Source organism: Microchirus variegatus, assembly GCF_963457635.1.
Source record: "Microchirus variegatus genome assembly, chromosome: 3".
Classification (NCBI taxonomy): domain Eukaryota; kingdom Metazoa; phylum Chordata; class Actinopteri; order Pleuronectiformes; family Soleidae; genus Microchirus; species Microchirus variegatus.
Genome location: NC_139804.1, coordinates 2,812,725 through 2,837,523, shown reverse-complemented (window position 1 = coordinate 2,837,523; position 24,799 = coordinate 2,812,725). Strand labels below are relative to the sequence as shown.

The 24,799-nt window shown below is 39.1% G+C and overlaps 2 protein-coding genes across 2 annotated transcripts in view; one reads left to right on the top strand and one right to left on the bottom strand.

Annotated features, from left to right (window-relative positions):
- The window catches only part of axl (AXL receptor tyrosine kinase), a gene marked incomplete at its 5' end in the record, with an annotated part of 45,752 nt that extends 33,924 nt beyond the window's left edge, over nt 1-11,828 (top strand). The window contains 10 exons of the mRNA XM_083886395.1: nt 998-1,127; nt 1,437-1,528; nt 4,339-4,434; nt 5,325-5,402; nt 5,791-5,883; nt 6,119-6,240; nt 6,697-6,806; nt 7,900-8,059; nt 9,218-9,354; nt 10,719-11,828. Coding sequence (XP_083742521.1) covers nt 998-1,127; nt 1,437-1,528; nt 4,339-4,434; nt 5,325-5,402; nt 5,791-5,883; nt 6,119-6,240; nt 6,697-6,806; nt 7,900-8,059; nt 9,218-9,354; nt 10,719-11,175 — 1,475 coding nt within the window. The 3' untranslated portion in view covers nt 11,176-11,828. The remainder of the gene's footprint in view (nt 1-997; nt 1,128-1,436; nt 1,529-4,338; nt 4,435-5,324; nt 5,403-5,790; nt 5,884-6,118; nt 6,241-6,696; nt 6,807-7,899; nt 8,060-9,217; nt 9,355-10,718) is intronic.
- Nucleotides 11,829-14,439: 2,611 nt separating this feature from the next.
- LOC310924747 (galectin-6-like) lies at nt 14,440-23,284 on the bottom strand. Its single transcript, XM_083886567.1, has 12 exons — nt 23,251-23,284; nt 23,103-23,149; nt 20,845-20,933; nt 20,375-20,579; nt 19,297-19,410; nt 19,109-19,219; nt 18,979-19,014; nt 17,060-17,086; nt 16,893-16,922; nt 16,471-16,559; nt 15,542-15,707; nt 14,440-14,619 (listed from the first exon to the last, which is right to left on the bottom strand). Exons 2-12 carry the CDS (start codon nt 23,145-23,147, stop codon nt 14,473-14,475), a joined length of 1,059 nt encoding a protein of 352 aa, XP_083742693.1. The 5' UTR covers nt 23,148-23,149; nt 23,251-23,284; the 3' UTR covers nt 14,440-14,472.
- Nucleotides 23,285-24,799: the final 1,515 nt, after the last annotated feature.

Sequence of the window (24,799 nt, the reverse complement as noted above, 5' to 3'; positions counted from 1 at the left end):
CAGAGGAAAGAGGAATCAGAGGAAAGAGAGGAAAGAGAGGAATAATCACATAGACAACTTAAAAATAAACTTAAAGGTAATATATTTGGAATGTACACAGTCTCACTGTCTATATATATGTGTATATATATATATATATATACATATATACATATAAACATATACATATATATATATATATATATATACATATATATACCTATATACATGTACACAAAAACGTGTGTGTATATATGTTAATATATATTTATGTATATGTATGAATTCATTCCAAACAGTATTATCCAGATCGTAGAATGTGTTGATTATTTTAAAAAACAGCTGAAAAACATGCTTTTTAAACAGGCTTTTAGTTGAATTTAGTCTGTTTTTATGCATTGTATTATTCAGTATTTGTTTTTTTAATGTTCTTATTGTTTTTAGAGCTGAAACAATCGATTATTAATGGATTACTAAATTAATTGCCAACTATTTTGATCATGGATTCATCGTTTTGAAGCTTTTTTCATGATTAAAACAAGATTTCTGATTGTTTCAGCTTCTTTTTAATTAAATCTAATTCTAATAGTTTTTCGTTCAGTTTTATTGTGAAGCACTCAGTGATTTTAAATCCCCGAAAGGTGCTTTATAAATAAAGTTTACTGACTGAGCGTGAAAACGTGTGCAGTGAGTAGAGCAGAACTGGAACTTATAATAAATCCTCCTTTATTACACAAACATGTGGGCAGCACACCGAGTTAGGGATTCAAACCTGCAGTTACGAGCCTGATGTGGCTCCACTTGTGCACCGGTTACCCCTCAAAGATCATCTTTCACACGTACACATTACTTTATAACTGAATACAAATCTAAATCTAGCTTCAAACTGATTAAATAAAGTTAAATAAAAGCAAACTCACTTTTTCCACGCCCTAAATTCTGAATTTCTTACATTTAAATGTACTCTGTGTCTGTGTCCACACCCTCCCCCCCCTCACTCCCTCCCTCCCTCCCACAGGTCGGTCGACGCCCCCTGCCTTTTCCTGGCACTGGTGGTATGTGGTGATGGCGATCGCCGGCGCCGTGTCCATCGCCGTGCTCATGGCTGTTTACGTGGCCAAGCTGCGGCGCAAGGAGACGCGCTTTGGGTGCGTGGGCTGTTTTAGTTTTTAGTGCCGTCATGGTTAGAAAGGGTGGAACTACAGCGCTCTGCCAGACACACACACACACACACACACACACACACACAAACAAAAAGAGAGAGAAAAATATGTATTTTTTATTTTTTCTCCTCATTGAGTCACTGAGGCGAGAGTTTGGACGCAGTAGAAAACATCTGTTCTGACGATGCCACACTTTCAGCTGCGTTTGTGCATCACATGAACTGACCTCTCATTGTGTGTGTGTGTGTGTGTGTGTGTGTGTGTGTGTGTGTGCGTGTGCGTGCATGTACACAGTGAGGCCTTTGAACCCATGATGGAGAGCGGCGAGCTGGTGGTGAGATACCGCGCTCGACGATCCTACAGCCGCAGAACCACGGAAGCAACACGTGAGTCGACACTTTTGTATTTTTGAAATTCCGTCCCCGTTGATTCTGCGAATCATGAGCGAGTGACGGCATCAACCAATCACGTCCTCAGAGAGCACCAGTTCGTGTTTCGTAAATTAAAAAAATTTGGATGCAAAATTATAATTTTTTGGATGCAATTTTTTTTTGTATGCTACATTTTGTTTTGGATGCCAAATGTTATATTTTTTTGGATGCAAAATTAAAAAAATTTGGATGCAAAATTAAAAAAAATTGGATGCAAAATTAAAAAAAATTTGGATGCAAAAACAAATTTGGGATGTAAAATTATTATTTTTCGGACGCAAAATTATCTTTTTTTTTGGACGCACAATTTTTATTTTTGGATGCAACATTTTTAATTTTTGGACGCAATTTTTTTAATTTTTTGGACGCAAAATTATTATCTTTTGGACGCAAACGTATTATTTTTTGGATGCCAAATTTGAAAGTCACTGTTCTGGCTCCATATGAGAGGAGCATGTGTGCTGGAGGTTAGAATCATGCCCAAACACGCCAATGTCTTCAGGACAGAGAAGAAACACTTAGAAAAGTTACATAATTGCATCTCCTCTCATGCCGTGGGACCGGATCTCTATACCATGACATACAATACCTGACAGCTTCTCGTGACAGGAATGACATCCTTGCCTTGATCAAAGGTGTAGTCTGGGTTAATAATCCCTCCGTTAGCAGAAAAGGTGTTTCACATCTCATCTCAGGTGGAGTAACGACGTCTTATTCCAGGAATTCTCAGCACTGTTTTTGCGACGATTTTAGGCCGAGATAACGAAAACCTGTGAACACAGGAGAACGCGGTCATGTTTCACAGCTGGGTTACATTCAATCCTTCATAATTGTCCCAGGCGTGTGTGTGTGAGTGTGTGTGTGTGTGTGGGATTATTTGTAAAATAAGCTCACACTCATGTCTCAGCTCGCCAAAGCCACACAGAGAACAGGAGAACGACGACAAAAACAAGACTGAGTAAAACGAGAGGAGCGAGCGATGAGGAGATAACTTTTGTACTCTCGGTGACTGATAGAGAGAATCTCTCTGGGAATAAAGAGGAAGAGGAAAGATCGGAGAGGGATTTCAGCAGGATTTACGTTCCAAATGTTGACGATAACGACGGTAAATGTTGGCCCCCGCTCTCTGGACACAGACAAACCCCTCCGAGGCTGCGGTTATTGCATGCATTTGGCTAATAGCTGGTCACGCTAGCATGTGTTGGAACATGCCTGTGGACTGAGAGCATTGTTGTCTGACGGAGACAAACAGATTGATGGTGAAGCAGCAGCAGCAGCAGCTGGGGGGGAAGAGAGAAGAGCTAACGTCCACGTCGTTATCTTGTCGTCATATTTCCACGTCCAGATGTGGAAGAGCAGCGCTAACGTGAGTTTAGCACAGTCTGCACAACGACGGACGCAGAGATGTTAAATCCCTCATGAGCTCATCGTCTCACTCCTGAGACTCTGGTCCCTGAAGGATCACATGGTTCTCACACCTGAAAAAACACACTCTACACGTCTTCTTCCTCCTCCTCCTCGAAATAAATCGCGTTTTTGACGCCCTGAACAGATCCCAAAACTCACAGATTTTTGCAAACCTGGTGAAAAAGATTCTCAGATTTCTGAGAATAAAGTCAGAATTCCGAGGTTTAAAGTCAGAATTCTGATTTTAAAGTGAGAATTCTGATTTTAAATTCAGAATTCTGACTTTATTATTTAAAGTTTTAAAGTCAGAATTCTGAGTTTAGAGTCAGAATTCCGAGGTTTAAAGTCAGAATTCTGATTTTAAATTCAGATTTCTGAGTTTTAAAATAATTCTGAGTTTTCAGAATTCTGACTTTATTATTTAAAATGTAGAGTCAGAATTCCAAGGTTTACAGTCAGAATTCTGAGTTTAGAGTCAGAATTCCGAGGTTTAAATTCACTATTCTGAGTTTAGAGTAAGAATTCCGAGGTTTAAAGTCAGAATTCTGAATTTAAATTCAGAATTCTGACTTTAAATTCAGAATTCTGACTTTATTATTTAAAGTTTTAAAGTCAGAATTGAATGAGCGTCAAAAATTGGTGTAAAAAATTGGGGTTAGTGGGCGGGGCTAAAGACAGACATGGGTTTAACGTTCATGAACAAAACTTCGTAAACGCGTTCATTATCGTGGGACGGTCAAAAAAAGTCTGTGAAGACTTTCCCGCCATTTTGGATTGCACGTCAACTCAGAGCCGAATTTGACCTTTGAGCGTACGATCGCTAATGGAAAATAGCGATAGTACGGAGCTGAGCCGATGCGACTGTATACGTGATGTTGACAGACTGCTGGCCACTGATTGGTCAGAGAGCGTCAAGAGCAAGACGTGCGACGCGAGAATGAAACCGAACAATGTCGAAAATCGTTAAAAATCCTGAAAACAGCATTAATCTCCACAGGAGAAACAGGAGTTGTTGATTGTTTGTGTCACTAAAGATAAATCCTAACACCAAAGTCACTAAATGTACGATATTTGACAACAGTGGTTTCAGTTTGTTTGATTCTAACTGAGTTTATTTATATCGTCTTTACAGCATCTTATCGTACACAGAGGTCAATGCTTTACATGCAGATGAATAAATAATACTTGACATATGTATTTTTTTACAAAACTCAGGCAGTTTTTGGCTCAGAATGGTGAAATGTGACTGATGTTTGGCAGATTACGTCTCTTTTTCCCTTCTCCATGTTGTTAGTTACAGTACTTAAGGCTTTAGACACCATTAACATTCCTGAATGCTTCTTTTTTCCCCTCCTCAGTGAACAGTCTGGGCATCAGTGACGAGCTGAAGCAGAAGCTCCAGGACGTGATGGTGGACAGACATAAACTAACCCTGGGAAAGACCCTGGGAGAAGGTAGAGCTTTGTTTTAACGTGCACACCGTGTATGAGTGAGTGTTTGACACTTGTGTATCAGAGCTGGTGTTTGGCACATGGTCAGGACTTATATGGCAAAGCACCAGCGCTCGTTTGTTTCCCTCTTTATGTCATGTTGATGCTTGTACGCGCTGACCCTTTAGTGCATACGGAGGAGGATCAGTGCCACACAGGAAAAAAAAAATTGAGTTCTGAGTTTCTGAGTTTTAAAGTCAGAATTCTGAGAATAAAAATCAGAATTCCAAGTTTTAAAGTCAGAATTCTGAGTTTAGAATCAGAATTCTGATTCTGACTGACTTTAATTCTAAGTTTAGAGTCAGAATTCCGAGGTTTAAAGTCGGTTATCTGAGTTTTAAACTCAGAATTCAGATTTTAAAGTCATGATTCCAAGTTTTAAAGTGAGAATTCAGATGTCTGATTTTTAAATTCAGATTTCTGAGTTTTCAGAATTCGGACGTTATTATTTATTATCAAGTCAGAATTCTGAGTTCAGAGTCAGAATTGACTGAGTTTAAAGTGAGAATTCCAAGTTTTAAAGTGAGAATTCTGATTTTTAAATTCAGATTTCTGAGTTTTAAAAGAATTCTGAGTTTTTAGAATTCTGACTTTATTGTTTTAAGTTTTAAAGTCCGATTTCTGAGTTTAGAGTCAGAATTCCAAGCTTAGAGTCAGAATTCAGAGGTTTAAAGTCAGATTTATGAGTTTTAAAGTCAGAACTCAAATATTTTTTTCCTGTGTGGCACTAATCCTCTTCCGTACATGTAACACTTGTGATATCTGTTCAGTGCCAAACAGGATCTTTAACGATCTTTAAACTTCCATCTGAAGTCTGATTGCGTTTGGTTTTTCACGTCTTTTCTTCTCTTCAGGGGAGTTTGGCTCAGTGATGGAGGGTCTGCTGACTCAGGAGGATTCTGCCCTCAAAGTCGCCGTCAAGACGATGAAGAGTGAGTAAAACGGCGCTCCATCATCACAATGGACCTCCTTCATGTCAACAAACACTGGTCATTTCATAGACATTTATTTCAGCTCCTCCAGGGCTCAGAAATCAATGTTTGGGTGCAAATATCTGGGTTTTTCGATCGTAAAAGCAGACAAAGACACAGCTTGTAAAAGAAAAAAAATGTTGGCAAAAGCAAAAGTTGACCCCGTCTAAAGTAGAAAGTGCCAAAGTAAAGGCAGTCGTGTAAAACCATGCATTTTTGAGAAGAAAAGAGCCTCGCCCTCATCTGTAAGAACTCAAACTGTGGTGAAGTTAAAACTGCTGCAGGAGCCAAAAACACCCACATGAAACACTTTCCTGGACCAAACCATTATTCCTCGTCACCTCTTTAGTTGCCATCTGTACCCGATCGGAGATGGAGGACTTTCTGCGTGAGGCTGCCTGCATGAAGGAGTTTGACCATCTCAACGTCATGAGACTTCTGGGTGAGATGTGGTTTATTTACTCTGCACAATGGACACTTCATACGAATAGAAATAAATAAGTTTTCGGAGTAAATGCATCTCCTGTGACCTCATAATTCATAAAGTACAACATTAATTTAGTGTCAGTGAGTTCAGCTCGATGCATTTTTGCAATAAGATATCGTGACTTAAAGTGTGCTCGACCAAACGGTTGAGTAGAACCTTAAAGGGTTAACGTATTTCTGTGTTTTTGCAGGTGTTTGTCTGCAGACCGTGGAGAGTGAAGGTTACCCCTCCCCCGTGGTCATCCTGCCCTACATGAAGCACGGAGACCTGCACAGCTATCTGCTCTACTCACGGCTGGGCGACTGTCCAGTGGTGAGTCTGATTTACAGTCAACACACACACACACACACACACACACACATGAACTTACACACACATAGAATCCAAGCAGCTTAATGAGTTCAGGGTGTAGGAGTTCACCACAGAGTCTGTCAGCGAAAAAACTGGATCCAAAGTTCAGCACAAACGTGAAGAAAAGTGAGTCTCCACCCTCTGTGAGATCATGAAAACACTGGACGAGTCTCTGTGGCTGATACTGAGAAATCCACCATCATACGCTATGAGCCCCCGGAGGGAGAGGGAGAGGGAGTCACAACAACATTTCCCCAAAATGTTGAAACATCCATGAGTTTGGCAAACTTTCATTAACAAAAGAACACACATTTGGAACAGGCAGAATGATCATCCGTGATCTCGTGAACTCTAGCGCCCTCTGCTGGCGAACACGCGTGAATGACGGCACGTTTTGTTTCCTCTGTGCCCCTGCAGTACCTCCCGTCTCAGATGCTGGTTAAGTTCATGACGGACATCGCCCGGGGCATGGAGTACCTGAGCAACAAGAACTTCATCCACAGAGACCTCGCTGCTCGCAACTGCATGTAAGGACCAGCGCTGCTTCTGCTCCTCACTTCCTGTTTGTCTGGAAGTGCTGGTTTTACAACATGTATGCAAATGTTTTTTAAAAAACGGTCATGAAAAACCTGGAAAAGTGCATTTTCTAGGTTCTTGAAAAGTTAACGAAAAACAACATTTCCTGTAATGTTTTGGTAAAGTCATGGACATATTGCGTGGATAATATTTAGGATTCGTAAATCATAAATAAAATGATGTAATCTGCGATTAAAATTTAAATTGAGCCAGGCTTAGTGACCCTACAGCACATGGATTTTGAGATGCTTTTATTTTGAAATGCCAGGAAAGTGTAGTTTCAACTACGAGTGGCTTTTTAAGGAGAGGTTTAAACGTTAGCGACTGAGACGCTGATCACGGACGTGAAAAAAGTTAACAATGAAAGATGTGTCGCAACAAACTGTTTTATTTGACGAAAATCTTAACAAACAACATTAACGCACGTTAGCGCATGACGACTGACCGGAAAAAGACGAGCGTGACGTCATGTTTACGCGGCACAGCACCGGAGTCCAGGCACTGTTTACAAGTTAGCTCCGTTAGCTTCTTTAGTGGCGTTAGCGCGCCTACAGTGGAACTGGAGCGGTCTGTTTATTAAATGAAAAGAGCAGAGCTACAAATAACCAGCATACCTGTGCACTACGAATGCGTTAGCTCCTTTAGCGCCGTTAGCTCGTCTACAGTCGAACTGGAATGTTCTGTTTATTATTAAAGGAAAAGGAGCAGCGCTACAAATTACCCCCTGTACCTGTGTACTGCATATGTGTTAGCTCCTTTAGCGCCGTTAGCTCATTAGCTTGCCTAAAGTTGAACTGGAGCGGTCTGTTTATTAAGGGAAAAAAGCAGTGCTACAAATTACCCCCTGTACCTGTGTACTGCGTATGTGTGCCTCTGTTTTTAAAGTTTAGCGTTACTTTAGAGACTCATTTTATCAATCGGGAGTCGCGTAAACATGACGTCACGCGCGTCTTGGTAAATTCAATGAAAGGTTTTGGAGAAGTGGTTGAAAACTATCTCTCTAAAAACCCTGAGATAACCTTCTGTGTCCTGGTGTTCACTCAGGCTCAACGAGAACATGAACGTATGCGTGGCCGACTTCGGCCTCTCCAAGAAGATCTACAACGGCGACTACTACAGGCAGGGCCGCATCTCAAAGATGCCCGTCAAATGGATCGCCATCGAGAGCTTGGCCGACCGCGTCTACACCACAAAGAGCGACGTGGTGAGTCGTCGTCGTCATCAAAGTCTGTGTCTTTATTTTTCCGATAAACTGTGTTTTTCCTGAAGCGAAATCTTCAGAAATACTTTAAAAAAAAGTCACTGAAAACACAAAAAAACCCTCAAACAAAGAGCAGAACACATGAGAAACAGGAGACAACTGAGCAGCAGAGTGAGTTTAAATACACCAGAGATAACTGAACACAGGTAAATCTGATCAGGCTGAAGCAGACACAGGAAGGGGAGGGGCCAACAGGACAGGAAGTGAAACTAAAAACAAGGTACAGACACAAAATAAAACCAGAGAAATAAAGAAGTAAAAACTCAGGGTTGACGAAAAACAAAACGTCCAAACTCAGATCTCTTAATACTGCCTTTTTAAAGTGGTCTATCATTGTGAAAGATGGTTTCTGTTTGGGCTGTTGAAGAAAATATGCTTTAAAGCTGCATTTTATGTAATAAATGTAAATCAACTGACCATAAAATCCTCCTAATATGTCACAGAGACTCAGGAATAATGTTCATATAACAAACTGAACTCACCAACAACAACAGTACAGACAAAATATTTGCATCAAAAAAAAACATATTTTGCAGACTGCTAATCATGTTTTGAAACACAATTTGGCTTCATGTGGCGCCACCTACAGATCACTGCAGTCAGTAGAGTCTCAGCTGCCGAGCAACCACGGGTTGCCAAGTTAAAACCTAAAAGACCTCGGTATTTTGAATTTGAGTGTAGTAACTCACTACACTCAATTGTAAAAGAACAAATCTTTTGGTCATGAAGACATTTTTCCCACCTTAACCCCGGCTTTTTGCATTTTTTTGGGAAGGTTTTTGTTGTTAAACAATGAAAATAATGTGTATTATTTAGAGAAAACTTCTGTTTCGATGTCTGATAACTTGTGTCATAACCAACAACAGCTAATATTTACGACTTACAGCAGTAATATCACGACACAGGGATACAGTCTGTATACTCATGTGAAACATTTTCATATAAACATTAAAAAAACGCGTGCATGAAGTCGGATTTCCTGAACCACGTCTGCGTTATGTTTCCGTCGTCATTGTTTGACAAGAGCACGCTCATGTTTGAGTGGTGGTTAAAGTGTGAGACACTTAAAGGACTTTAAAAACTCTTCTGTCTCCGTCTCAGTGGTCCTTTGGCGTCACCATGTGGGAGATCGCGACCCGAGGCCAGACTCCGTATCCCGGCGTGGAAAACAGCGAGATTTACGACTACTTGAGGCAGGGAAATCGTCTCAAACAGCCTCCAGACTGTCTGGACAGCATGTGAGTGTCTCAGGAAACACACTCAGGACTTTGGCGTTTGTACAAGTGCTGTGTTTTTACACTGAGCAGTCGAGGCCAAACACTTCCTGTCTATGTTCAGGGATTGTTTTGACCTTTTTTTTTGTATTTGTTGACGATGAAACTTCAAAATGTCTTACAAGAGTAATATTTAATATTTAAATGATTGAATTCACGATCAAAATGATTGTTCAGTTGATTTAGTAGTGATGCTGCCTGTAAATGTGTGTGTTTGTATTATTTGTTATAACACATGACAATTGAAATATTTAGTTTTGTGTTAATTATTATTTATTATGTTAAAAAAACAAATGTCAGTGACAGCGTCAACGCACATTAACGCATGACGCGCTTCTATGACGACTGACCGGAAAAAGACACGTGTGACGTCATGTTTACGTGCCACGGCACCTGAGTCCAGGCACCGTTTACCAGTTAGCTCTGTTAGCTCCTCTAGGGCCCGTTAGCTTCGCCTGCAGTCGAACTTCTAAACGTTCTGTTTATTTAACGAAAAAAGAGCAGAGCTACAAATAACTAGCATATTTGTGTATTGGGTATGTGTTAGCTGCGTTAGCTCCTTTGGTGAAGCTAGCACGCCTACAGTCAAACTGGAGCGGTCTGTTTATTAAACGAAAAGAGCGGAGCTACAAATAACTAGCATACTTGTGTACTGCGTATGTCCTTTAGCGCCGGTTAGTGCGCCTAAAGTCGAACTGGAGCAGTCTGTTTATAAACGAAAAGAGCAGCGCTTAGCTCCTTAGGTACTGCTAGCATGCCTACAGTCGGACTGGTCCATTTTTTAAACGAAAAGAGCAGAGCTACAAATAACTAGCGTACCAGTGTACTGCATATGTGTTAGCTCCTTTAATGGAGTTAGGGCACCTACAGTGGAACTGGAGCGGTCTGTTCATTAAACGAAAAGAGCAGCGCTACAAATAACCAATATACTTGTGTACTGCGTATGTGTTAGCTCCTTTAGCGCCATTAGCGCACCTACAGTTGAACTGGAGCGATCTGTTTTTTAAAGGAAAAGAGCAGTGCTAAAAAATAACTAGCGTACTTGTGTACTGCGTATGTGTTAGCTCCTTTAGCGCTGTTAGCGCGCATACAGTGGAATTGGAGCGGTCTGTTTATGAAACGAAAACAGCAGCGCTACAAATAACTAGCGTACCTGTGCACTGTGTAAGTTTAGCGTTTTAACAATCGGGAGTCACGTAAACATGACGTCACACGCTTCTTTTTCAGTTGTCATAGAAACGCGTCACGCGCTAACGTTGTCCAGGATTATAAATAAAGTGTAAATGTTGCATATTAACATTATTACAATATGTCTGTGTTCCCCGCAGCTACGCCCTGATGTTCTCCTGCTGGCTGCTGAGTCCAAAAGACCGTCCTTCTTTCGAGTCCCTGCGCTGCGAGCTGGAAAAGGCTCTGGAGGATCTGCCGGACACCCAGGACCCGGACGAGATCCTCTACGTCAACATGGACGAGTCCTCCATGGAGCTCGGTGCCGTCGGGGGCCGCGACCCCACCGCGATGCCGTCGCCTCTCTGCCTTAAGGGCTTGGACTCGGTCACCACGGTGGAGGTCCACCAGCCCAACCGCTACGTCCTCTGTCCGCAGCACGAGACCAACCGGGCGCTCTCCGACTCCCTGGAGAGCCTGGACGTGCCGGTGTCCTCGTCCACGGCCACGCTGCCCCTGCAGCCGTCCTGCCACTCCACGCCCAACCCCACTCCGGCTCCGACGCCCACCGTGGAGCTGCTGGAGGACAGAGAAGGCTCCAGAAAGGTCCCCTGGTAGTGACGTCCTCACTGACTGACTGACTGTCCTCATGACCGTTTCCCTTCACCGCAGTCCCGAGAACTCGATCCCGTCTCTTGCTACTGACTGAAAGAAACCTAAAGTGCCCTCATGCATGTATATATTTTGCACACACACACACACACACACACGCCGAAGACATTCCAGGGGAAGTGAAGGATAAAGACTGTTTTCCTTTATCGACTCCCGTCCTGACAAACCAAGCACAATTCAGACCCGACAGCGCAAGTAAACGCTCACAAACACTGCAGCACAATCAGAGAAACAATCCATTCCCCGTCAGCGCTACGGCAATAAAATACCACGACTGCATCAAAACAACTACTGCCAACGACGCAGCGATCACCTTTATGTCTTTTAAGCTCACATAGAGTGGTCCTGTCGCACATATATGTGAGTTATGGAGGTCTACTTACATACATTAGCTTGTTTTTATGGTCAAAAACTTCCCGAGTTGCTGCAAACCGGCCGATCAAAATCTCTCCTCACTGAAGCTCTCCTCAGCCGTGCTGTTTCAGAATGAAATCTCACCACCATAAGACTGAAACTGTGTTGTGATTGGCCGGGTACCCGGAAGCGACGTAATCAGCACGTCAGCTCTCAGAAGTGCAGCTCCCCCTTCTGGAACGGTGGATGCACTGCTCCTCATTATCAAAACATTGTTTAAACAATGTTTAAAAAATGGCTTTTTCATGACTCCCAGACGCAGTCCCTTTTTTACGACTTTGACCCGGAGTCAGAAGACACTGTCGCTCGTGAAACACCTCCACAACGTACGTTATTCTTCTTCTTCTGTGGTTCAATGTACGCAACCCGGATGTGCCCGGACTAGTGCACTAGTGGGTTTGTTTGTTTGGAAACTTTAGGGCTTCATAAACGAGGTGATGGCGCAGATACAGACCAAAAAAACAGCGTTAATTGGAACTTCCTGGTCTACGGGAGCTTTAAGCGAAAACAAAAACATCAAAGATTTCCCTCGGACACCAGCTCAGACACTGCCACACTCAAAATCTACGAGTGAACATAACTCAGGAGCTAAACATGGAGAACTGTGGTGATGAAGAAACCTGTGACCTGTAAACAAACGCTGAGGATTGTTGGGATTCTCATACTTCACTGCCCAATCACATACAAAACAAGTCCTTCCTCGCTGACCGGTGCAGTCGCCGGCTCAAGGTCCGATTCAACGGCACAACTCAGGAACCTGAGACCGAGGTACGAGTCACACTCTCGAGGGTACGGATGACAGAAGGTCTGCAGATGACTGAAGGTCTGAATGTCTGCAGATGACAGGAGGTCTGCAGATGACAGGAGGTCTGAAGGTCTGCAGATGATAGAAGGTCTGCAGATGACAGGAGGTCTGAAGGTCTGCAGATGACAGAAGGTCTGCAGATGATAGAAGGTCTGCAGGTCTGAAGGTCTGCAGATGACAGGAGGTCTGCAGATGACAGGAGGTCTGCAGATGCACTGAGGGTCGGGGGCTTTTTATCAGAGTGAAGCTCCTCACGTTAGCACAGTGTTATTACACAGTTTTGTACAATTCTATTTGATGCTGATCTTTGTTTTTTTTCTACAACTTTTGCACTAATGTTATTTTTTTTAATGTTTATAAGTGTATTTTTTACTTCTTATTTGTATATCTTTTGTGTATACTCTCAGTCGTTATCATATATATATATATATACATACATATATATAACCCACATTTTCAGAAAAGGCAGAGAGAACAAGGCCTGTGAAAGTGTTATTTTTCTGTCCATGAACACAGACTGGGAAACACACGACTAACCTCGTCACCTGACATCATCCAGCCACTTTTTGATGATATATATACGTAAATATATATATATACGTATATATATATCCAGTTTATATATAAAAATCTTTTGTATGGGAGCCTCGGCACTGTAAATGAAAGACTGTTACCGGCAGAGTCGAAAAACAAAATGTACGTGAAGATGGTCCAGACCTCTGACATCGTGCATGCACTTATTTTTTTTTTGACTTCTTTAGTTCATAATACGGTTCCTCGACCATGTTCTAACACACGACATTCTGGGAGAACGAGATGTTGTAGAAACAAAGCGATGTGCGTCTCAGTTGTATACGTGAAAAGGTACGATGGTACGTTGTACGCTAGCATTACTGATACTGAATTCTTGCATACGTGTCTCTGGTACTGTACGTAAACGCTGAGTCTGATAACGAACTGTAAGCAGTTTTTTTTTTTACAAAAACTGTTTTGTACCAGACGCAGTGTTTGAAACTGCTTTTTAAAAATGATAGTTTGGGTGTTTTTTGAAGCGTGGTTGTGTGAGTCATATCATCAGCCTGCTGATGTCTGCGACATCTTAAGAATAATGTTATAGTTTTTGTGACGGACAAATTCACTCTGTAAACTTACTCTTCACCGTCTGCACCAAAGTCTGTTCAGAAAATCGAAGTTATCCAGAATAACTTTTAATATCTGGCAGTTTTTTACAAAGTTATTTACGTGTTAAAATGGTGTATTAACAATTTAAAATGAAGAAAAACTCCTGAAGTTGTACATGAACACCAAATTTTGCATGTTAAATTTAACATTTGAACCGTATAAAACACGTTAGCTTTGATGCACAACTTCTCAGCCTTCTTCAGAAACCGTTTTTTTTGGAATTTTTCCGAAAGCACAAACAGTCGCTTAATTGCGCAAATGTGTCGTCTGCGATACGCTCTGTGTTAAAGGGTCAAGTTCAAGTGTGATATTCCGAGACTTCTGTTCTTTAGAGTGACACAAACTTAATTTTCTCTATGGATTTTGGTGCGGGAGAGTGAGGGCTTTACATAATTCAGTTCCCAGATGAGAAAGGACGTCCAACGTTGAGCTAAAACGGCAAAATACGACTCAAGATATCGTTCATTGAAGCAGATTTCACCGGACGAGCCTTTTGTTCAGCGTATTTTTTTGTGTGAGGAACCTCATTCAACCACTTTTTCAAAAAAATCTGAACCATCAATTTTATTTAAAAAATGTGGATTAAATCTCAGAATTGACGACCAAGTGCCTTCAGAGAGCCAGTATTTGTGTGTGGCTTGTGTTTCTCCCGGTGTGTTGAATTGGGAGAAGACTGTTTTGCTATAACTGCCTTTATATTGTCTTTTTTTATACAGTGCATACAGTATTTTGTATAAGAAATAAATGTGTTGATTCATGAATGAGCGTCTGTGTTGAAAGCATCGTGATTTAATTCACTTGTGGTCGATATCATTGAAACATTTCTACATCGGCGCGACGTCTCAGAAGTGGATGTATGAGATCTGCGTGTCGCCTTCGATCTCCACCCTGTCGATCTCGTTGAAGGACATGCATCGATGGGCGAAGTTGAAGATCTGCTCGCCGTCAACAAACACCTTGAACCTCTGGTTCCCGCAGCGAATCGACATCTGAGACACAAAGAATAAAATAAAGACACGTTGATAAGCTGCTGCATTGTTCGGATTTAATAACCTTCTGTCCAATTGTTTAACCTCTTCTTCACGGTTGAAAACCATTGAAAAGCGCACACTTTCAAGAAATACAAGCAGAAATGTCGTCTTACCTTTGCTGTTTATCAAAACAAGTTATTTCCACCGGAACAAAACCACTTCTAATGAAAAACTACACTTCCCAGCATGCTTTGGGAACAAATCCCGGTCCGATTGATCATCACAGAGCGACGTTAGATCGTTCTGATTAGAGAAGGGCGAACATCTGCACAAATGCGTCATATTCATTTATGTCCTTTTGACTCGCTAATGAAGTGATTCTCACGCATTTGGAGACCGGGGTCTGATTCTACCGTTTTAGAGGTTTAAAACGAGCTGTCAATCACCCTAATTGACCAAGGTTAGCTGGAGCTATGGTGCTGCGTTACTGAAGACGCTGCGGAGTCACGGAGTTATTACGCACCGCACAGGACGCATCCATTTACAGCGAGTTATCATAGTTTTTTTTTTTTTTTTTCAAAACAAGTTCCTTTTAGACCTGTAGTGACATATAAATAACATTTTATTGGTTTTTGATAATTTGGTACCTAAGAAATCTCAAATGGCACAGATGGTGCCAAACTGCCAACAGTGAGAACGCCCAGACATCTCTTTACTAAAACCTCTGTAATTTGACTCTGCTTCACTTCAGCAGCATCAGAATTTGCACAGCTCATGTCCACATGTTGTTACATGACCTCCATGTGTTTTTAAGCTCCTACTGCATATTTTAAATGGTGATATTTGCTTTAAAATGCAATATTTTTTTTAGGCGAGAGAAAAAAAATCCTTCAGGGAAGAAGTGGTTAACTTATTTTGTAAAAACTGTGCGTGCACTCACGTCAAAGTACTGTCCCTCCCTGAAGGGGTTCACGGTGAGCTCTCGCTCCTCTTTACCCCAGGATCCTCCAAACCTGCTGTTCCTCACTATAACGTCTTCCTTCACTCGTGGGTTCAAGTGGAACGCGATGTCCATAGATCTGCTCACCACGAAGTTGAAGGCAATGCTGCGACAAACAGACAAAACATCAGGGTCTTCTTTGGGTGTGTGTTTTTTAAAATAATTGTTAAAAGTTTAAATGACCAAAGAGAAGTAAATAGAATGTTCAACTATGTTTTTTTTTTGCACACACACATTTACCAGGCTAACTGGGGACCGTCATTCTACGCCAACCAAAAGAGGACTTCTCTTTCTGGCTGTTTTAAATAATAAAAATAAATAGAACAGAAAATGTTCTTTCAATTTCAACTTCAAAATGTGTCTTTTTAATATAAAAAAAAAAAAAACCTGAATCCTTGAGCGACCTCTACCTGTCAAAGAGGGGAACTTCACCTATTGAAGGAGTGCCTGTTTTACTGTCCAGCGTTTCATTGTTTCTTTCAAAGAAAATTGACAAGCTATCTTAAATTTGAATCCACCTTTCACAGCAATACATATATTTTAAATATATATATATACATATATATATATAATTTAACACTTTATTTGAGAATTAAAAATGCAGCAGCAAGGCAGACTTTATCTGCCTTTATTTAACTGTGCACAATTTAAAGCATGACCAGCAGGGGGCCTGACAAAAACGTCCCTTGTTTGCATGGAGGTCCCCGGTTAGTGAGTGTAAAACGATGCCATGGTCTAAACCTAATTCTAATTTGAAACATAAAAGCAGATCTGAACCCTGGTCAGCATGTCCTTACAGAGATAAGATTGTATGTTATTTTTTTTATATTTATATCTTTACAAAGATATAAAATGTAACATGTACTCACTTCTTTGCATTGTGATGCACCATGCCTCTGATGATGACGGTCCGCTTTGGGAAAAACCCTCCTGGGATCATACCAGCATAAGGGATGGGCTTAAAAAAGAACAAATAAGACACGTTATATCATGAAAATAATAATAATAATAATAATAATTCAGTGTTTTTACACAAAACACAACCAAATTTAATTAAAAACAGCACAAATCTCATGTTCATTATCTATTTATTTTAACGTTATGTAAATAACTTGAGTTGCACTTTGCGTGAAGCGTGTTGTATGAATAAAAGTTTATAGACGAAGAAGTTGATCATGATACACAGAAGAAAAAACACTTCAGTAAAACCTATAACTTTAACTCAGTTCCCCTCTGTGGCCACAGGGAGGCAGTAATGTTAATGTGAAATACTAGTAACAATGTTACTTACAGGGTTGTAGACCGGCTCCGCGCCCATACCCTGCGATCAGATGAATGCACACAATCAATTAATCAGCAAAAGTAAAACAATACAAAAGTATCATATCATATCAAGAAAGGAAGAGAATGAATGAATTTAATGAATGAATGAATGAATGAATAATGGGATGTTCTCACGGGCAGTTGTGATCCTGGGTATCCTCCCTGAGAGGATAGAAACAATAAAGTAACATTTAAAAACTGGTACATGTACCATATCATTTTAATATAGCTGTTAAGTACATACAAAAATATTTTATATAAAACAAATATTTATAAACTACACAAAAAGAAAATGTGCGTACCCCCATATCACATCCTGGATATCCACCCTGCATAAGAGAAAATACATATAATTAAATAAAGATAAAAAGATGTTCTGAATATGCTCTGATTTCATTTTGACATGTTTTTGATCTTTTATTTATTTATGATGTTTTTATTCACCCCCATGTCACATCCTGGATATCCACCCTGCATACAAAAACAAATATATATATATATATTTAAATTATTTTATTTGCTCTGTGATTAGTTTATTGACATGACGTTTATGATCATTTAAGGCGATAAAATGAAGTTTTTATTCACCCCCATGTCGCCTCCTGGATAACCTCCCTGGTGAAAAGAGGGGGAGGTGAAAACATTTAATCAATTACACTCAAACATAAACAAAGGTGTACAAATACACTGTACTGTATGTAAGTATGTACTCACACCCGCGCCTGGATATCCACCCTGGGAAAAACAAACAATTTATTTAGTTGATATGATCCAGTTTACAGATCCAGTTTCAAGGCTATATCAGTATAATTGTTATTCTCATATCATCACCATTATTATTATTATGCTATAATTAATGTTAATATCAGTATTATCAACAATCTCTGCTGCTGCTTATATAAATGACACTGTAGTTCTATAACGTGTCTATAACACTGACAAGAACTGTCCTGTCTGAACTTATCACTTCATAACATTTTTCCTTTCACCACAACCTGTCTAGGCAGATAGTGCACATCAGTGATGTGACATCACATTTGAGTCTGGTTCTGTCAGAGATGCCGTCTTTTGTTAAAAGGGTGGATTGAGATAATGTATGTTATGATTTGGCGATATACAAATAAAACTGAATTGAATAAAATACGTGATGTGGTAAAATAATCCAGGAATTAGGGAATATACATTTCAAGTGATTTAGCGACCACAGTGTTAACATGCTAACTTTATGTTAACATGCAAACTTTATGTTAACATGTTAACTTTATTTAAGGAAATGAGTTAGAAAATGTCACAGGTCTTAGTTTAGAAGACTCTAAATGTGAATATTTTCTAATCTCTGAATGTGAAAATTTTCTAATCTCACATTAATCTCTGAATGTGAATTATTTTATAATCTCAGAATGTGAAAATTTTCTAATCTCTGAATGTGAATATTTTCTAATCTCTGAATGTGAATATTTTCTAATCTCTGAATGTGAATATTTTCTAATCTCAGAATGCCAACGTTTTCTAATCTGGAATGTGAATATTTTCTAATGTCACATTAATCTCTGAATGTGAATATTTTCTAATCTCACATTAATCTCTGAATGTGAATATTTTCTAATCTCTGAATGCCAACGTTTTCTAATCTGGAATGTGAATATTTTCTAATCTCTGAATGTGAATATTTTCTAATCTCTGAATGTGAATATTGTCTAATCTCTGAATGTGAGAAAATAATCGTCAGATTACTCGATTCTATAAATAATCCTTAGTTGCAGCTCTAAAGTATATTTCATTTACACGTTCCATGTTTCAAATAAAATAAAGTAAGATAATCCAGGAATTAGTCACAGGTCTCAATTTTAAAAGTTCTAACCACGACAAAACCATTGTAATGTTGAGATTTGTTGTTTTTTGAAGTGTAGGATTATATAATAAAGTATTTATTTACCCCCACATCACCTCCAGGATATCCTCCCTGTTGAAAAGGAGAACAAGTGTTAAACTGACACTGCTTTTATGTACTATAGTATATATTTATATATAATATATAGTAAGTATATACTCACTCCCATGCCTCCTCCTGAGCCTCCTGGGTATCCTCCCTGGATATCAGTAAAAACAAAAAGAGGCAACAGTAAAAACTCTCTTCAAAGTATGACTTCATGTATATTTAGTAGTATTTTCCCAGTGACATACCCCCATGCCACCTGCTGGATATCCACCTGGATATCCTCCACCTGGATATCCTCCACCAACACCTCCACCCATTCCTCCTCCTCCCCATCCACCACCCATTCCTCCTCCACCCTGAAAGACCGAACACCAGTGTGAAAACACTCAGATCAGACTGAGCAAATATAACAAATAAAGATTGTTAGCTTCACCCCGATGACGTTGATGGTCTGGATGTAAACGTCTCCTCCGATCTGCAGAGCACACACTCGCTGCAGAGGGAGGCGATGCTCGAAGGTGTGGAAGTCCTTACCATCGACGGTGATCTGCAAACGCAAAAATGTCATTAACGCGTGATTACGTCAAATCTGTATGTTTGACAGGGAGAATCTGTGACTCCTCCCCTTTTAATCCAGCTTGTTACACTGCCAGACCACGCCCTCTGCACTGCTGCCCACTCTCCCTCCCTCCCACTTCCTGGCAGTTTTCTAATCTCAGAATGTGAATGTAAACATTTTCTAATCTCAGAATGTGAATGTGAATATTTTCTAATCTCAGAATGTGAATATTTTCTAATCTCAGAATGTGAATGTGAATATTTTCTAATCTCGATATGTGAACATTTTCTAATCTGTGAATGTCAACATTTTCTAATCTCGGAATTTGTACATATTCTAATCTCAGAATGTGAATGTGAACATTTTCTAATCTCAGAATGTGAATATTTTCTAATCTCAGAATGTGAACATTTTCTAATCTCAGAATGTGAATATTTTCTAATCTCAGAAAGTGAATGTGAACATTTTCTAATCTCAGAATGTGAATATTTTCTAATCTCAGAATGTGAACATTTTCTAATCTCAGAATGTGAATGTGAATATTTTCTAATCTCTGAATGTGAATATTTTCTAATCTCAGAATGTGAACATTTTCTAATCTCAGAATGTGAATGTGAACGTGAACATTTCTAATCTCAGACTGTGAATGTGAATATTTTCTAATCTGTGAATGCAAACATTTTCTAATCTCGGAATTTGTACATTTTCTAATCTCAGAATGTGAATGTGAAAATTTTCTAATCTCAGAATATTAATGTAAATGTTTTCTAATCTTGGAATGTATACGTGAACATTTTCTAATCTCGGGATGTGAACATTATATAATCTGTAAATACCAACATTTTCTAATCCCTTCCCACTTCCTGGCATTTTTCATAATCTGGGCCCTGGGTGGGATTATCATTACAATATATTTATTTAAATATGCTTAAACGTGAGCGTGGCCTCTGACCTTGTAGCCCTGTGCCGTGACCATGACGACCATCTCGAAGGCCTCGCCCTTGTTGAAGGGCATGCTGCGGATCTTGTCCTCCGAGCCCCAGGATCCGTCCTGACAGGAGTTGAAGACGACTTTGTCCCAGCCATCGAAGCGAGGGTTGAAGTGCAGGGCGATGTCGCTACCCTCGCTCTGACCGCACAGCAGATTCACCTGAAACCTGCAGGAGTTACATCATCACTGCTGAGTCAGGTGTGTCCGTGTTTGCCTCCTGGAAAAAGTGTCTTTTACAACTCAGATATGAATGTTATTATATTGAAAAAGGGAGGAGACGGATGATAAAAAAACAGAGTGTATGTGAGAATATGCGAGAGTGTTGATTCTGCTCCACCTACACTACGATAACACAGGGCGTTTCCTGGTTTCACCACAGAGTCACTTTAGTGCTAACAAAGAAAGTGTGATAAGAAGAACACAGAACTCACCTGGTGATGTCTTTATGGACCGAGCCCTGCAGGTAGATGGACGTCCCCTCTCTCAGGCCTCCATAAATGGGCCCCAGGTACGGAATACTCTGTACAGTACATTATAAATAACATAACACTTTACAACACTGCAGCAAACACAAACATAAAAAGTCTGCTTGACTGTTGTTATTATTATTGTGTTACTGTTGTTGGTCGTAGAGACAGTGGTGGTTATAGTAATTTCACCAGTGATAAGTCTTATAATAATTCTAATATTACATATTAGCTTTATATAAGTGTGATAATATTACCAATATTATAAGTATTATATTATATACTGTAAGTAGGATTAAAATTAAAAAGCTATATAAATTAGAGCAGGGGTGGGACCTTTCTGTTAATGTATGTGACTTCCCACTCCCTTTTGAACAATGTATAATCTAGATTAATGATTAATCCAATGTGTCATTTGTATTTCTATTTTTTACAAGGGCTCTCAGATTTTTACATGTGAATATTTTCTGGTTTCTTTTCTCCATTTGACAAAAACAACAACAACTAATAATTAAAACTTAGAACATCATGATTTCAATGTTTGGTAAACACTGATGTATGAATGTGAATATGTTCTAATCTCAGAATGTGAATATGTTCTAATCTCTGAATGTGAATATTTTCTAATCTCTGAATCTGAATATTTTTTTAATCTCTGAATGTGAATATTATCTAATCTCTGAATCTGAATATTTTTAATCTCAGAATGTGAATATTTTCTAATCTCAAAATGTGAATATTTTTTAATCTCACATTATTCTCTGAATGTGAATATTTTCTAATCTCTGAATCTGAATATTTTTTTAATCTCTGAATCTGAATATTTTCTAATCTCTGAATCTGAATATATTCTAATCTCTGAATGTGAATATTTTCTAATCTCTGAATGTGAATATTTTCTAATCTCTGAATCTGAATATTTTTTTAATCTCTGAATCTGAATATTATCTAATCTCTGAATCTGAATATTTTTTAATCTCAGAATGTGAATATTTTCTAATCTCTGAATCTGAATATTATCTAAATTCTGAATCTGAATATTTTTTAATCTCAGAATGTGAATATTTTTTAATCTCTGAATCTGAATATTTTTTAATCTCAGAATGTGAATATTTTCTAATCTCAAAATGTGAATATTTTTTAATCTCACATTATTCTCTGAATGTGAATATTTTCTAATCTCTGAATCTGAATATTTTTTTAAATCTCTGAATCTGAATATTTTCTAATCTCTGAATCTGAATATTTTCTAATCTCTGAATGTGAATATTTTCTAATCTCAGAATGTGAATATTTTCTAATCTCTGAATGTGAATATTTTCTAATCTCTGAATCTGAATATTTTTTAATCTCAGAATGTGAATATTTTCTAATTTCTGAATCTGAATATTTTTTAATCTCAGCATGTGAATATTTTCTAATCTCAAAATGTGAATATTTTTTAATCTCACATTATTCTCTGAATGTGAATATTTTCTAGTCTCAGAATGCAAATATTTTCTAATCTCACTTTAATCTCTGAATGTTAATATTTTCTAATCTCAGAATTGAATATTGTCTAATCTCTAAATGTGATTCCCAGGTTTTGTAAACACTCGTCCGCATTTTTCAACATTTTCCCGCATTTTATGGACAAAAGAAAACTCTATTTCTTGAGAAAACAACGATCAGATTACTCAATTCTAAAAATAATCCTCAATTGCAGATCTGCTGTATATTTTCATGAACATGTTTATGTTTCCAAATAAAATAAATCATCATCATCACATCATCTTCTCTGTGGATGATTTTAAACCTAAAGTCTTAATCTGTATCTGAGGATCTCAGCGAGCGAGAGAGAGTTAAAAAATTCTGCTAAATAATCTGGAGCAAGACAATGAAAGTCTTTAGTGATAGAAGATAATCCTAATCCTGAAATGTGACACTTTAGCTAAGTTTTATAATAATAATAATATATAAAAGTTTTGATTTAAGTAACTTCTTCACAGTGTGAGTTATATGTGGTTTATAATTTTGTTTCACTGGTTTCCAGTTTGTTTACCTGGTTCTTTTAATGTAAACATGTTTGTTTCACCTTTGTAAACAACACAGGTGTCATCTACACAATGTTCTACAAATATTCACACAGAACAAAAACACGCATTTTTACAGAATAACTAACAAGTCTTCAATTTAAGTCTATTTGGTGTGTGTGTGTGTGTGTGTGTGTGTGTGTCACTCACAGGGCTGTAGACCGGCTGATAACCAGGAGGAGCGACGAAGGACATGTCTGCAGTCGGCGAGACAACAGAAGATCAGATGAAGAAGAAGAAGAAGTTTTTTACCTGGTTTTATAGCAGTGAAGGGGGAGGAGCTTATCACCATATTTACCTTTGGAGGCACTGCAGTGGTATTAACCTTTGACACCTTTGAGAGAGGAGTGGCTCAGTCCAAGAAAATGCAAAGTGTGTGTGTGTGTGTGTGTGTGTGTGTGTGTGTGTGTGTGTGTGTGTGTGTGTGTGTGTGTGTGTACATGTGAGTGTGTGTGAGAGGGCAAAGTCTGCTTCAGATCTGTCTTTGTCTGGTCCTCACAACGTTAAAGGGCATTTTTGAGGGTCAAGGGTCAGGGCTAGAGAATATATGATGTCATCAAAAATGTTGTACGTGTACGTGTGTGTTGTGATAAGATATTAATAAGAACATATACACATAAACACAATAATAATAATATAATTTGTGTGTTGTGTCTAGCTCATTTACGTAGGGTGCAAATCGCCAAATTAGAAGCCAAAATCCAAAATGGCTGACTCACTGTTGAGTTGAGGCCATGGTTACGGTCGACTTTTTTGTTCGTCTTGTTCTATAACATCTTCCTACCAAGTTCCGGGAAATTCGGTGGAACTCAAGACAAAGTTTTAGGGCACTTCCTGTTTCGCAGCGAATGGTCAAAATTAGCCAAAAAACCCCAAGGGCTGTCGCCAAAATAGACGCCAAAATTCAAAATGGACGACTTCCTGTTGAGTTGAGGCCATGGTTACGGTGGACTTTTTTGTTCGTCTTGGTCTATAACATCTTCCTACCAAGTTTCGGGAAATTCGGTGGAACTCAACGAATGCCGAAGTTTTAGGACACTTCCTGTTTGGCGGCGAATGGTCGAAATTAGCCAAAAAACGCAAAGGGCTGTCGTGGCCGCGCCATTTTGAATCCGCAAATCCTTTTGACAAATTTTAACCGTTGATGTGTCTAGTACAAATTGGCACTTTTTTTGTAATGTCAGTACGACAAACGCGCTCGGACGAGTTCGCTCATTTTCGTTGGGTGCAAATCGCCAAAATGGACGGCAAAATTCTTTCTGCAAACATTTTTCTCCAGAGTTAAATAACTTTTGACGAGACAGAGCACGTTCAGGGTGAAAATACAGCTGTAAACCAAAACCTAACACTAAAGGCTAAACTCTCGGTACACATCAAAACCTGCTCCGAACTGTGTGAAGTTAGCAACACGTTAAAGTATATAAACTGATTAAATGATATATAATCTGCATTTTAGCTGAAGTTAAACCTCAAATATCTCTGCAGGTTTGTGAATGAATCAGTGTTCAGACGTGATCTTTGTTCAGCAAACACAGGTTTTTATCACCACTGAGATTAAACAAAGACAGGGTGTGTGTGATTGTGTGTGTGTGTGTGTGTGTTAGTGTACTTGTACTTATATCTTTGTGAGGTCCAAAAAAAACAACAACTTGAAGGCTTTTTAAGGGTTAAGACATGATTTTAGGGTTAGGGTTAGGGTAAGTCAATGAGGTGTCCTTACTAAGGTATAAAGACGATTTTGTGTGAGTGTGTGAGTGTTTTATACAGGTATTAACAATGTTGTGGGGACCTAAATCTGCTTGCACAGTCACATTATGGGGACTTGTCGTCCTTATGAGGACAAAAAA